This window comes from Rhineura floridana, chromosome 1 (genome assembly GCF_030035675.1).
Source record: "Rhineura floridana isolate rRhiFlo1 chromosome 1, rRhiFlo1.hap2, whole genome shotgun sequence".
Classification (NCBI taxonomy): domain Eukaryota; kingdom Metazoa; phylum Chordata; class Lepidosauria; order Squamata; family Rhineuridae; genus Rhineura; species Rhineura floridana.
The window spans coordinates 53,170,166-53,185,444 of record NC_084480.1 but is presented as its reverse complement, the minus strand read 5'-3'; the positions used below and the strand labels follow the sequence as shown (position 1 = coordinate 53,185,444).

The following is a 15,279-nucleotide window of genomic DNA, read 5'->3' as shown; positions in this document are numbered from 1 at the left end:
CTTGGGTGGGGGGCGGAGCCTAAAGAATATGAAGCAAGTAATCCAGTTTTTGAAATATCAGTCTAATTTTTTTCTTCTCTTTACTTTGGGAGCCATGAGTCTTGGTCAATAAGCCCCTTGTGTCACCAGCTGATTTCTTGATCTATAAGGTAGTGGTCAGATGATAAACACAAGAAGGTTTGTAGCCATAAATACATAAATAATTTAAAAATCTGGAGCAAGCTTTCCCTGAACCCATCCAGATGAATGGCTGAACATTAACAGTCCCTGTGTAATGGCCCTGTTAAATCTTTCAGTGTGACAGGTCATTAGTCTCTGCCAAATGGCAACCTGGGGAAACCAAGCATTACCACACAATACTTATATGGCATGTTGTTTTAGACAAACTGATTTGCCAGGTAGAGGTAGCTACAGTGCCATGCAGTGTAATTTAAAGCAATTCTTGGATCTGTTCATGTGTAACCTCTAAGGGTGAATGCCATTCTCATCTATACAAAACATCTGCAAGGTGGCAAGTCAAAGAAAGTGGGAAAGATCTTTGTCTGTTTTCAGATACTGCCTCTAGGCAGCACTCCTTGGAGAATATGCTTAATTTAACAGTTTGCTGTTGGGTTTTCTTGGCTGTTTCTTCACTGTAAAAAAGACAATAACTGTTGTCTAAAAGTCCCCCATGCACACAGTAGGGATCAATATAACAGCAAGAGCAAGAATTAAATCAATATGAGAATAATGAACCAAACTAACTCTGATTAAATCAAGGAACACAGGTGGATCAAACTCCCTCTTAGGAACTCATCTTGCTTGACTGATTCAAATTAACAGATCTTTGCATTGCTGAAATCCTGAGGCTTTCCGAGTTGTTTATCTAGCAAAGATGGTTCTGTTAATGGGGAAGAACATAGATGGGTATCTTTTTCTTCCCAACATTCTTGAAGAATGACATTCAAACCTAGCATTCAAAACACAAAAATCTAAGCCTTTATAAACTTGGGTCTCAGCAAGGCATTCAAAATGCCACAATTTAGGAATAAAGTTAGGTTTTGAGCTTCATTCTTGTGACAAGGACCAACTTCAAACTGCGGGATGAGGCCTTACTTAGTATGGTACTATGGAAAATGAAAGACTTCTGATTTAAGAGCTATTTCTTTAAAACAAAATGTTCTGTGCTGCTGAGCCAACAAATATGTTTTCCCTGGACGTATAAAAACATTATGATAACCCATGGCAGTCCATGTTCTTTGTATTATAATACTCTTGGGTACCAGGTGAAGAATCCTCTCATTACCCGGCACTTGCATTTTTCCTGCTTCCTTTCATTATTTGATTAATCACTGAACAGAAACCTCATCCTCCATCCCGTAATTGCTGTTCTGAGATTAGGGCACTTTGACAATCCACCTTTCCACAAACTAAATACAAACCAAATTTTGAGGAACTGAAAGACTGCCAGTAATGACTTTATTCAGAAGCATACAATAGTTAAAATATATTTATTTTACTGTGTAGGAATATGCAAGTCTCTAAGTAACACAGAACTCTTCAGGAAGGATGGAAGAGTACTTACTTCTTTGCTAGGTAAATAGAAAGCTTCTTTTAAGGCAAAGGTTTTCACCACTTTTCATTCTGTTTGGAAAACAATCCCATGTTTCATACAGCGCCTGGAATTAACAGAATATTTTCCTACACTGACACAGTAGACCTGTAACAATTAACAACCACCCCAAACCCTCAACATATTTTGTGATTCCTATTCCCTGCAACTAGTAAAGCAACAACAGTTGGTCTATTATGAACTGTTGATGTTTCAGCTATTCGGGAATTACCAGATTTTACTCTTCCTGGTTTTTGTGTTTATCTGGTCATGTTAAGTCTTCAGTCTTTTTGTGTTCTTTGCTAATGTCCTTCACAATGATGCACAAACAGCTGAGTCAGAATTTCTAGCTTCTCTTACATGCGAGATACAAGAGAAAGCTTGTAAAGACCCAGCAGGAAGAAACAGTCCAGGGATTCAGAATGTGTTGACTAATCGATTGTTTCACCTTGGCCCAAAGGCAGGCTTGCCTAATGCTATGGCTTTCCAACAACATGAATTACAGAGCATACGATTTAATATTAATTAGTAATTCATCTCACAATGGTGGGAATGAAATCCCAGGGAAACCAAAATGATCAGAGGAGGATAATTTACTGCTGTATTTTTGCTGTAACACAATTTCTTCCTTCTAAAAAAACCATCCACATTAGTACAACATTTTCAAGGCCTGGAACAATTTAAACAAAGCTCCATTCTGCAATTCCACATTTCCAAAGGAATTAGCCAAAGAAACAGACAATATGTTTTCTTAGAAGATTAAAAAAATGTGTGAATGCAAACCCAAGACTTTTATGTTAAAATGCTCTGGAAATCAGATATGCTGATTAAACTGTGCCTTGTGTATTGAGACACTTTTGCAACGAATTTTGGAATTGGATGGGATGAAAATGTTTTAACTAATCCTATGACAGTCAGATTATGAAACCAATGAAATTACACTATTTTTGTGAAATTCATACAATTATATTTACCTTTGCTGATACTGATGAAAAATAAACAGTTACAAATGAGTAGTCGACATATATGGTCAACCACATATACTGTAAAGTGGGCAAAATATAGGAAAATATTTGTTTCAATCTGTTAAAGAATACCACACACACTTACTCCAATCCAATATAGACACTCCTCCTTTTCCACTTTCCCAGTTAATAGAAACTTGCAAGGGGGGGGAGTGTTAAGTCAAGAAAACAGCATGGGTGAAAGGTTTAAAGCTTCACAGTTCAAACTGAATTCCCCTCCAGCTTCTTGTAAAATCTTTTTTTAAACAAATAGGCATTCCAAATATGAATATTCAGTGTCAAACATTTTTTGCACTGGGGTCCACAATTTTGCCTGACCTTGGCTGTGATTGCCTGGATCCTTACACTTGTCAACATGCAAGGCCAAGGATAATTGCCCGCTCCCCTCCCCAGCTCCAAGTCTAGAGCTTGATAGGATAGCAGGAGCTTTTTGGTTTGTCCCAGCACTATGGAATTTGCCCCAAAGATGTCCAGGCTTCTTCCCAACTTTGAAACTGTGGAGAATGCAAGAATGGGGGCACAACTGCAGGGATAATTCCTATCCAACTGTGCTGGAAGTGCTGAAATGTTGGAAGGAAGACTGGGGTTCATCACACTCTCCTAAGGGCAACAACACTTCAGTTGTGGCAAGGAAAGTTGCAGAATCCTGGTCTGGCCCTTGAAAACTAAAAAGTAGAGTGTCAATTTCTTCCCAACTGTATTGGATGGTATCCAAAGAAATGTTAATTGAAAGGAAAATAGATACTAGCGCAGTCCCACAAAACAACTGTGTAAGACTTTGCAGGACAGCACATACAATAGGTATGTTCTATACCAATTCTCATACTTCTGATTGCACAAGAGGTAGTGTAAGCTCTTGCACAAACTCTTGTACAGGTGGACAAACATCACTGGATTTAGTTTAATTTTTCAACATTCTAGCATGAGAGGTAAAACAGCCCTTCTGTGAATGGAAGACACCTTCCAGGTGTGAAATGTCACCTTTGGATCCTATTCAGGAGATACAGGAAGCTGCCTTCTACTGAGTCAGGCCACTGGTCCAGCTAGCTGAGCCATATCTGAAGACACAAGAGGCTGAACCTGGAACATTTTGCATGCATAGCCTGTGTTCTGTCACTGAGCTATAGCCTTTCCCCATTTTCTTTTCACTACGTTGTATACAAGCATCGTGGCAATGAGTTAACTGAGGAAGAAAATATATAAAACATGCTGACTAACCCAATGCACACTTATAAAGCATCAAACTGCACATGATTTAGCTGTTTGTGTGGACCTCTGTTGCTGTGATACACATCGAAAGAAACAGTTTAAGAAAATATTACATAGGAACATGGTATGATATTTTTGAATATGCATGTTCATGAATAAACTTATCCTATATAAAACTTCCTACTGGCTGCATTCAGATGTAATGGCAAATTATGGTTTACACCAAATGAGGAACAGAAACTCCTTGGTCTCTATCCCTCACAGGTGGAAGAAGGGGAGGAGGGAGTATGCAAGCCTGAGGTTGGCAAACAATGTTTTCCTTTTGTATCTGAACACAGCCACTGAGTTTTCACTGGCTATACTATAACTATACTATACTATAACTATACATTATGATAGTTGGACGCCACAGTTAGAGCAAGCCAATGGAGACACTGTCTGTTCCATCTGTACTAGATGAGGATGAGGACAAGTTGCTTGAAAAAGTGTGACCAACCACTTGTCCCCTTGCCCATCTTGGCTTCTTAGATTTAGCTGTGGGGGGTTGACTGGGCGACTCCAATGGGGGAGGGTAGAGTACCATCTGCCTTAAGAAGACCTCCTTGGACCCAGAAGTGTAAAATAACTATTGTCCAGTGGTGAATATTCCTTTTTTGAATATTCACCAAGGGGCTCAAGAAGGTTGAGGTGGTCCAGCTTCAGGCATGTTTGGAGAAGACTGAATATCTGGATCCATTTCAGTCTGGCTTTAGGCCATGGCACTGGAACAACTTTGGTTGCCCTGATTGATGACATTTGTCAGGAGAGAGATGTGGACAGTGCAACCCTGCTCGATCTTCTTGATCTCTTGGTGGCTTTTGATATAATTGACCATGGTGTCTTTCTGAAAAGGCTCAGGGAGGCCAGAATTGGGGGGACTGGTTCTGCTCCTACCTCCAGGGATGTTTCCAGGAAGTAGTTATGGGAGGCTACTGTTTGACACCATAGGAGCTTTCGTATGGTGTTTCACAAGGTTCCATCTTGTCCTCCTTGCTATTTATCATCCACATGAAGCCACTGGGAACTATCACTAGGTGTTTTGGAGTGAAGTGTCATCAATATGTAAATGACACCCAGCTTTATCTTTCTGTTCCATCTGAATTGGGAGAAGTGATTGAGGTGTTAGGTGTTTGGAGTCAGTGATGTGCTGGATATGGGCCAACAAACTGAAATTAAATCTTGAAAAGACAGAGGTTTTATGCATTCGAGTTTGTCAGGTCCAGGATATGGGAAGACATCCTGTCCTGGATGGGGTTGCACTTCCCTGGAAGGAGGAGGTTTGTAGCCTGGGGCTACTGCTGGATCCAACATTGTCAACTTGAGGCTCAAGTGGCCTCAGTGGCTAGGAGTACCTTCTTCCAGCACTGTCTGGTTTGCCAGCTTCAGCCCTTTCTGGACAGAGATGGCTTGGCCACAGTACTCCATGCTCTGACAACTTCCAGATTGGATTATTGCAATGCACTCCACCTTGAAGATGACTCAGACATTTCAACTGGTCCAAAATGCACCAGCCAGATTACTGGCTGGGTTGCTTTTAGAACTCTCATAACCCCTCTTCTAAAATAGTTCCATTGGTTGCCAGTTCATTTTCAGGCTCAAGTTAAGGTGCTTACACTAGTGTGTAAAGCCCTAAAAGACTCAGTCTCCAAATATGTGACAGACCATCTCTTTCCCTACAGACTCTCTCAGGTGTTGAGAGGAACAGAGGTGGCCTTCTTGGTAGTTCCACCATCCTCAGACGTTCAGGGCATGGTGGCCCAGGAGAAGGCATTCTGTGGCAACTCCTAAGTTGTGGAATTCCCTCCCCACATTGGTGCGCCTGGCATTTTCACAGTACAGTTTTCAGTGAATGCTGAAGATACACCTCTTTATTTATTTATTTGATTTATATCCTACCCTTCCTCCCAGCAGCAGCCCAGGGCCTTTGACACTTGAGGGGTAAGTTTTCAGGAGCCACCCTATTCCTGTGATTGTAATCTGTTTTTAAAAAATTTACATTGAATTTTAAACTGTTGTAACTCATCCTGGGACCTACTGGTGAAGGGTAAGTAATAAATTTAATAATAATAATCATACACACTGTGTAGATTGTATTTATCGCACAGGTCAGATCCTGTACTGTACTGAAACTGAATCCTGAAAAGACAGAGGTTTTATGTCAAGTCCAGGATGTGGGAAGGCATCCTGTCCTGGATGGGGTTGCACTTCCCTGGAAGGAGCAGGTTTGTAGCCAGGGGCTACTCCTGGATCCAACATTGTCACTTGAGGCTCAGGTGGCCTCACTGCATGTTCAGTACAGTTTCAGTGCATTGGATGATTACCTTTTTTCTGATGATTATCTTTTTTATATGTATTTTGCACCTGGAAATCATGGCTGCAATTTAATACATTTATGGTTTTGTTTGTTACTAAACACATTTGTGCATCTCTATTTTAATTTTTTTTAGCATTTTTGTTGTTCTCTGTACATTTTTGCTGAGGACACACAGAAGTGAAATAAAACAACACAGTGGAAATATGCATATGGGAATAGTCCAATCTAAAAAAAATGGAGATATCTTTTATGTCATAGCTCTGTGAAATAAAAACCTTTACCCTTAGATAGTAAATTTATGCTAATAAAGCCATAGCTGATCTAAAATGAGAGGCAAGAATGAAACACTAAAGTGTGAAAAGCTAGCTGATAGCGACCCTGTAGGCATATGTCGCTGATCAACTAATTACTATGATTCTGAAGGATTGGAAGCCTCAGGAAACAGCAAGTGGCTGACTGCCAGGACAGATATGTTTCATATTTAAGCAATTGAAATTTGCTGAATGATAAATTATCATTGTGTCTCTTTGAAGGAGGTGAGTATGTATTGCATAGCACCTCAAGAAGCTCTTGCATTCATTTCATGGTTATGAAAAAAACAATGATTACTACACGCTCAATCTCTGACTCTGAAAATCATTCTTAGACTGAATTCCAGTTGTTTTGAAATCAGATTGGGCACTCATCCAAACAAAACAAACACATACACACACAATTCGACATCCAGTTCAAATTAAAGCATTTCTCTGATACAGAATGGCTGTTATTATATACAGCCTGTATAGAGTTTCCCAAATGAGCCTGCCTGAAATTTAGAATCTTCGTCAGAGGCCCTGCTATATGTCCCACTACCAAGACAGGATAGTTTGGTGTAGGCACCTGTGACAGGGCCTTTCCTGTAAGAAGTGCCTGAATGTGGAATTTCCTCACTAGGATGGGTAGGTTGGCCCAATTTTTGCCTAGCCATAAGCGAGATATAAAAACGGCTTTGGTTTGCTTTGGTTTTGATGGGCTGTAAATACTGCTCTCTGCCTTTGCTTTAATATTTTTTCTGTCCTGTTTTCAATTGGTATTTTTGAATTGTATTTTAAAAAAATTATTGTATATAACCCTTGTGAGCAGAAAGGTGATTAATAAATAAATAAAAATAAATAAAATAAATTACAGAGAAGAAACAAAATTCCTAATTCTACTCAGGGATAAGCAAGCTGAAAACCACTGATTTCAACGTATTTGGACAAAGCTAACTTTGCATAGGATTGGGTTAAATAGATCTGAGCTCCTCTGAAGGCGAGTGTGAATTGCTAGAAATATATATACTTCTGATTCCAAAACTAATTCTACTACATACTGTAGACCCAGTCTCCCAGAATAGTTACCCCACTACAATCTGCATTCACGGGACTACTCTCATAAATCAGTTCCTACCCAAAGTCATATTGGGGAGTGATTTACAACAGTCTATAACTTACATGTTGCTCAGCTTTGTGAACTAACAGGGTAGAAATCATTCTTACAGACTTATTTTATTTTCACAGTAGTGAACTTGGGAGCGCTTGCACACAAATTCTAGCAGGGTAATTGGTTCTCTTTTATCCCTCTTTTAAGCTACAGAAACAAAACTGGGGGGACACATATGTGAGACAGGATTGTTTTACAGCACTATTCATTTTAATTGCCTAATTTCTCCCCCATCAGCATTCTTTCAAGAAAGATTTGCTCCTCGGTCAAATACACCACGTGCTGGGACCTAGTACAAAGAGCGTTTTCACAGCCAATAATAATACATTTGGAAAATGAGTTCCAATGTGCTAATAAACCTTTAGGTACAGAAGTGGCAGCAGTGTCTCTAATAACATATGATGTAAAGATCAATTTGAATATCAAAGAACATATTGAAATACTTTCAAAAATTGCTACCATTCAGACAGTATAAATTGGAGGGGGACAAAATGTAATAATTCCCCCCACCTTGGTGCATTCTACCCTTTAGTACATGAAAAAACACTAGCAAATTATTTGAAATGAACAGGCTTTACAGGGAGACAAAAGCCAACAACTGAACATTAATGCACCGTTATACACTTGCTTTATTGTTTGTGTATTGAAGCAATCTGCTCAGAAATGACATCAGCAGACTTTAGTAAATAGCTGCACTTATAAACCTTTTTATCCTCTACCTAGGACCATGAAAACAAGGTAGGAACATATGTCGGGTTATCAGCTGTTAAGGAGGAAATGTAACAAGCCCTTAACAACCCATCAAGGAAAAACCTTCCGGTCACTCCTGGTCTTTTTCTGCTCTACCCACTACACTAGTGCAAGAGAGACATAAATGTCCAAGGATTAGCCTTGACTCAGTGGACCCAAGGATGGTTTGAGTAATTTTTCTGCTGGCAGTACACCCAGCTAAGGATCATGGTGAGTCTGTGGCAAGCAACTTGTGCAGGTGATCTTAGCAAACTTCAACATATTTCTCAATTTTGCTATACTATACATAACAATAAAATCAGTTTCATTTTTGGCATGTTGCCATACATTTTCAAACAACGCTTTTAAAAACTAGATGTGTTGAAAAGTTATTAAGGTATGCTGTTCATCACAAAACACTGTTTCTTCTCATTACATTTCCCCCCATCAGTGCTCTGATCGATCAACATGGCTTAAGCACATGCTTAGCTCTGAGGCTGAAGACACTTCTTTCTGGTTTGAAAACTCAGGGTGAGATCCAGTGCTGCCATCCTTCGCGTGGAATGGTTTTTGATCCAGTTGAGGCATCATAAGAGGAGAGGAGGTACAGTCATCCGATTCCCCCTTCCTGCTGTAGACTCCTGTGCTGTTCCTGTGCTGTTCTGGAGGGTCCCCCAACCCTTGGGGGGGGTCACAATTCTCCTAATCCTTTCTGGGTGCAGAGGGCTGCAGTGGGAAGGGAGAATAAAAAAAGTTTCCCTTCCTCTTATGTCATAAAGTGCTTCTGCTAGATCAAAAGCTGTTTCATGAGTGGGACGGTAGCATTAGATACACCCTCAGAGTCCAAAATGAAGTGCAGAAAAGAAACAACATTAATTTCATCATTAAAGGACTATATACTGCCACTATACTAAATTACTTTATACTGTACTTTGAGATTTATGGAAATGCAGCTTAGAAAATTTCGTTATTTTCCTATAGCAAAAATGAATACTATGAAACAGGTATGGTTTAATATGCTCCTTTTACATCATACATTTGCTGAAGCATTATGGGTGCAGAACCTGTGGACCTCCAGATGTTGTTGGACTTCAACTCCCATTAATCTCAGTCAGAATGGCCAGTGGTCCAGTAATGGGAATTGAAGTCCAACACTAGGAAGCTTCTACATCCCTGCATCAAGAGGTTTAAGTTGTATTGTACTTACGAAGAATAATCAAACACTCATTTTAAAACTCAGCATAAGCATAGACATGAAGACCAAATATTTTCAGTGTGTAAGAACACATGAAGCCTGAATAATGAATGTGAATTACTTGGTTGATTAGTAAATCTTCAATGCTAGGAAAAGGAACCCACTTGATCCCAACAGAGTGTCACAGGTTAGACAACAATGTGCATGAGAAGTGCAAGTCAACTCTTGTATGGCTCCCACTTACCGCTGTATGGCTGTCATTCATATACTCCATCCCCTCTGAAATAGGGCCGTGCCTTAGAAAAACCAAAGGTCTAAACACAAGATTCTAGTCAGGATTTTGCCACTAACTTGTTTCTTGATCACCTGTTCTTGCTGCTCCTGGAGAATGGGTATCTGAAAAATCATGAAGGAGCTTCAGACCCATATTCTGGAAATCCAGCAGGATTCATCAAGGGATAGCTAACGTGGTGCCCTTCAGAACAAGCCAGACTACAACTCCCATTATCACTACTGATACCGGCTGGGGCTGATGGGAGTCCAACATCTAGAGCAGTGTTCTTCAATCTTGGGTCCCCAGATGTTCTCGGACTACAACTCCCATCATCCCTGACCATTGGCTAAGGTGGCTGGGGCATTATGGGAACTGTAGTCCAACAATATCTGGGGACCCAAGGTTGAAGAGCACTGATTTAGAGGGTATCGTGTTGGCTACCACTGGGAAGCATTCCAAGTCCTGTCCCCACAGTATACATGAACAGGAGTGACAATTATTACACTTGGGAGAAACTAGGGGAAGAAGCTGTCAGAGCAGGCACTGACCCATGAGTAGTGCAACAAGCAATCAGTTCTGATTTCGTTAAAGTGAAACTTTGTAACAGTTTGGGACTCATACACGTGTTCAGTGTTTGAAGTTTTTTGCAGCTTGATGTATTCAATAAACACTTAAAATTTAGTGTATTTTCCAGTTAGATGGTGGGCAGAACCAGTAATATATTCAAAAGCCAACACGTTATATAACTGAAAAATGCAAAATCTCATGAGATATTAGCCAGGCTCCATTTGCATACAGGAACATAGGATACCTTATACTGAGTTGGACCATTGGTCCATCTAGTTCAGTACTGTCTACACTGACTGGCAAAGGCTTTCCAGGGTTTCAGGTAGGGATCTCTCACAGCCCTACCTGAAGGTGCCAGAAATTGAACCTGGGACTTTCTGCATGCAAGGCAGATGCTCTACCAATGAGCTACGGCCCTTTCCCATGGAAGGAACATGGAAGTTTTTAAGCTCCCCCTATTGATAGCAGCCATCTGTGGCTTCAAAAGCACCTTTCAAAGGTTGTGAGCCCCTCCAAGGTAGCACCCCAAAATTACAAAAGGATTTTTTAAACTCTCCTGTTATCAGGAACTGCTGACTTAATGTGGTGAGCAGCATCTCTACAGCTTCTAATAAAGAACCTCCTGGACTGACTTCACCCAGGCTGGTCACTGGTTGCTCCTAAGCATGAAGGAGTATAAGAGGGCTTCCTATCTCCTGGAACTTTGCTTGAGCAACAAAGTCTGTCTAAAATAGCATGTCCTGCCTTTCTGGTCCTGTTTCTTGGCCCTGATTCCTGATTTGTTTTTTGGTCCTTCTCTCTGATCTTGATTGCTCCTAAGTCTTGAGTTCTGGCTTGTTCTCCAGTCCTGCCCTATGAGATCCTGAATGCCACCAGGTCCTGTCTCCCAGTTTTTCGCTCCTGACACTCTCTACGCTGCTGCCCACAGCCCAGTCCTCTCACCTGTATACAAGCAGAAGTGTTCTGCATTTACACCTAGGGAGTTTGGATCCCACCAAATATTTATAAGCTCCATCTAAAAAAAAGTCTTTTATGATTTGAACCTGCCTTAACAAACAGGGCTCAGCAAGAATTTTGAGAGCTAAACTAGATGTAACATAGAATATCTGTGATCAGATCATCTCAGTTGCTTTTTTTTATAAAAGTAACTAGCAGCCCTTCAGATGTTTTCTTTTCAATTAAATGTGAAATGAGCCAGGCTGCCTAGGTTAGCCAAAATGTTTCCATCCGTCATCCCCCCCCCCTTTTTTAAAGAGAACTCTAAAGCTGGGAATGAATACTGTGAATCCAGAACACCAGTTCTAAGCATTGCAGCATACCATCTGTTTCATTTTAATTGAGATAAATTCATCTTAACATTTAGATTACCCAGAGGATGTTGGCGATCCACAGTAATTTTGGCTCTGAAAACTAGGTGCTAAACAAATGGGGTATCATGGGATTCTGAACTCACCAGTGATACAAGGCAAGCTAATCAGTGCAATGCAGCAGGTTGGGACATCTTCTACATCTAATAAAATGGTAGGGGATGGAGAGTGGAAGAGACAGGCAGGCAGCTATAATGTCATTGAGTTCAACCCCTTGCTCAATGCAGGTGGGGAGTTCTTTTCAGTCCAAGGGCTATATTCTTCCTTCAGCAAGCTTTTAGCAGCCACATGCCAGTGATGGGTGTGGCCAGAGGCAAAAATGGGTGGAGCAACAAATATAACTTTTATCTTTGTACAGTGTGCAATATTCCAGCCATGCAAAAGTCAGAGATATCTATACACACACACACCTCTCTCTCTATCCAGCAGAGCAAAAGGCATGATCGCAGTTCAAGGATGCATTCCAGATAGACAAAAGCACTCAAGTAGAAAGGGGAGTAGGATCACAATTAGAGGTGTGGCATGGGGAGAGGGCTAGGGAGAGGGCTGGGAGCTGGACAGAGGGGCTTGGATGGCCGCATTTGGCCCTGGACCAGAGGTTCTCTGCTCCTGTACAAGACCATGATAAAATAGATCACTTAATTTTCAACAAAAATACTTATGAAACATCAATGGGTTATGAATGACCTCTTACCCCAAATGGGCAATGGATTCAAATCAGAGACCTTGACATTTTATCTGGTAACTTCTGTTTATGTCACGGAGAAAAAAAATTAAAAATTGCATAACGCAAGCCATCAATTCTACAACATTGTACCTAGAAGACAGGAAGGGGCAGAGAGGGAAATATTATTTTATAAGCATGGCAGGACATGCCCACTGCCAGAAATGTAAGTTAACCATATCATAATCTTAGCCTATGTTACAGTCACAAGAGTGTCTGCATACTATAGCCAGCATGGATTTTTCACATTACGCCATGTTAAATTAAAAATACCCCCATGCCATTCTGCTGCTTCCCATAATCTCATTTCAAAGCAAAATCTTATAAAACCTAGTGTCATGAACTCAGAAATGCTTGCTTAACAACCCTTAAGTCTTCATGGTGATACACAAAACATTCAGAGATAATCCAGAGTTCAAGGTCTAAAACAAGAGAGAGAAAAATCCAGACCCCTATTGGACTTTTTCTGTCAGTGGTCTCATAATTTGTTGAAATTAATTTAAAATCAGCCATGTTCACAGAGTACCTGTAATCCTATTACTGACCTTGCCCCATACTCTGACCTTCATCTTCTGCAGTTTAAAAGTTTTAAAAATGCATGGCTGATTTTTAATTAATTTAAGAAATGTAACATTGGAATCTATGATTTATTTATTTTATTTATTTAAACATTTTATATCCCGCCCTAGTTCTTAGAATTCAGAGCGGCGAACAAATAAGACAATGTCTAATACAAAACAATATACAATTAAAAGATAAAATTAAGAAAATCAATAATACAATAGTTATAACAATTTAAATGTTAACATTAAAAGCTTGAAGAAACAAAAATGTTTTTAACTGACGGCAAAAGACCGTGAGTGAGGAGGAACATCGGATCTCTGGTGGCAGGTTATTCCATAAGATGGGAGCTATGCACGAAAAAGCTTTGTTCCTAGTATTGGAGCGGCGGATTATAAAGGTAGATGGAATGATAAGAGAATGTTCGAAGGGTGCTCTTGTCGGTCGTTGAGATTTAAATTCCAGAATACGATTTGATAGATATATTGGAGCTAATCCATGTAGGGCCTTGAAAGCTAATACCAAAATTTTAAACTGGTGTCGAAATAAAACCGGTAGCCAATGAAGTTGATAAAGAAGAGGTGTAGTATGCATTTGTGGACCAGCTCCGGTCAGCATTCTGGCCGCCGCCAGAATGCACACGCATACTCAGTAAGAACCAACTGTTACTCTTCTAAGAGCCAGACTAACAGCTATATGGCTTGGCTAATCAGGGGGCCACACCCACACCAGATATTTATTACACTTTTAAACAGTCATGGCTTCCCTCAAAGAATCCTGAGAGCTATAGTTTGTTAAGGGTGATGAGAGTTGTTAGGAGACTCCTATTCCTCTGACAGAACTCCACTAGCCAGAGTGGTTTAACAGTCAGCCCTTCTTCTGATGATTGTAGCTGTGTCAGGGGAATAGGGTGTCTCCTCACAACTCTCAGCATCCTTCACAAACTACACTTCCCAGGATTCTTTGGGGAAAGCCATGACTGTTTAAAGTTGAAAAAATGTCTGGTGTGGATGTGGCCAGGGACACCTTTTGGTTTAAATTTGGGTGGGAGACTTCACATGGCTGTTGTAGAATAAAAAGGTGGGGGAAACCCTGAAAAATAAGTATACTGTTAACAACGTTTTCCTTTTGGAAAGGACTTTCCCTCTGCCCAGTACCCATCCATCCGGTCTCCTCCCCTCCATCCCTCTCCCCTGCCCCTCCATATCCCTAGCCTACTTCCCATGCCTTTCGCCTAGGTCAGTTTCACCTATCCTAATCAAGATTGCACAGGAGCAAATCCCATTGAACTCCAAAAGCATGTAAATAATCAAACCTACCCTCTTGTCCATCCCTTCCCCTCCCCTCCTTCTTCCCTCCCCTTCCAATCTCCTCCTCTTCCCTTCCTTTCCTCCTCCTCACTTCCTCCACCTTCTCTCCCACGTCTCTTCCTCCCCCACAGTCAGTTTCATGTATCCTAAGCGTGACTGCATGGTAGTAAATCCCATCGAACTCAATAAGATGACCACTGAGATCATCTGCAGGAGCAGATTTGGTCATCCCGCAAGTGACAAGGCTTATTTAACAGTGACATGAAATTGAGCCTTCAGTGTCATCAGCCCAGTTCTCTGGAATGCTCTGCCAGCAGAGATTCAGCAGACGCCTTCTGTTTTAGCTTTTAAGCACCTGCTGAAAACCTTTCTTTTCTGCCAGGCTTATGCAGGCAATTAAGAATATGCTTTTTTTGCAGCAGTTGACCTTTGTTTTTATTGTACTTTTAATGTTTATATTCTATGGTGGTGGTTTTTTTAAAGTGCTGTAAACCACTTTGATGTTTTTAACAAAATAGTGGTATAAACATATTTTATAAATCAATAAAAAAATAAACATAATGGGATTTACTTCTGAATGAGTATGCGCAGGATTGCTCTGTAAATGTATTTTCAAATATCATTACATTTGGTAGCAGATATGTAGTAATTAATATTGTTTGAGCCACATCAATATTTATCAGTGCTACCTGAGCTGTGATTTTATATAGCCACAAGGTTCCATGTATGCCACACTTTCTATTCCCTCCTGCCCTTTAGTGCATACTCACCTTGGTGTAATCTCAAATGACCTGTCACCTCTGGATGGCAGAGCTGCTGCCCTCTAGATGGGAAGCCTGTGGCCCTCCAGTTGTTGTTGGACTCCAACTTCCAGAATTCCTGAGCACTGGATTGGCTGGCTGGGGCTGATAGG

At 40.6% G+C, this 15,279-nt stretch overlaps 1 protein-coding gene across 5 annotated transcripts in view; it reads right to left on the bottom strand.

Moving 5' to 3' along the window:
- XRCC4 (X-ray repair cross complementing 4) overlaps positions 1-15,279 on the bottom strand; it is a 201,539-nt gene that overhangs the window by 34,821 nt on the left and 151,439 nt on the right. For 2 of the 5 annotated variants that reach the window (XM_061621909.1, XM_061621917.1), the window contains one exon: positions 7,870-9,094. The exons of 1 other annotated variant lie outside the window; for it this stretch is intronic. In XM_061621909.1, the coding sequence (XP_061477893.1) occupies positions 8,956-9,094 (139 nt within the window). In that variant the 3' untranslated portion in view covers positions 7,870-8,955. Of the gene's footprint in view, positions 1-7,869; positions 9,095-9,807; positions 9,960-12,473; positions 12,589-15,279 lie in introns of those variants that run through there. 2 more of the 5 variants (XR_009761877.1, XM_061621938.1) reach the window with 2 other exon arrangements.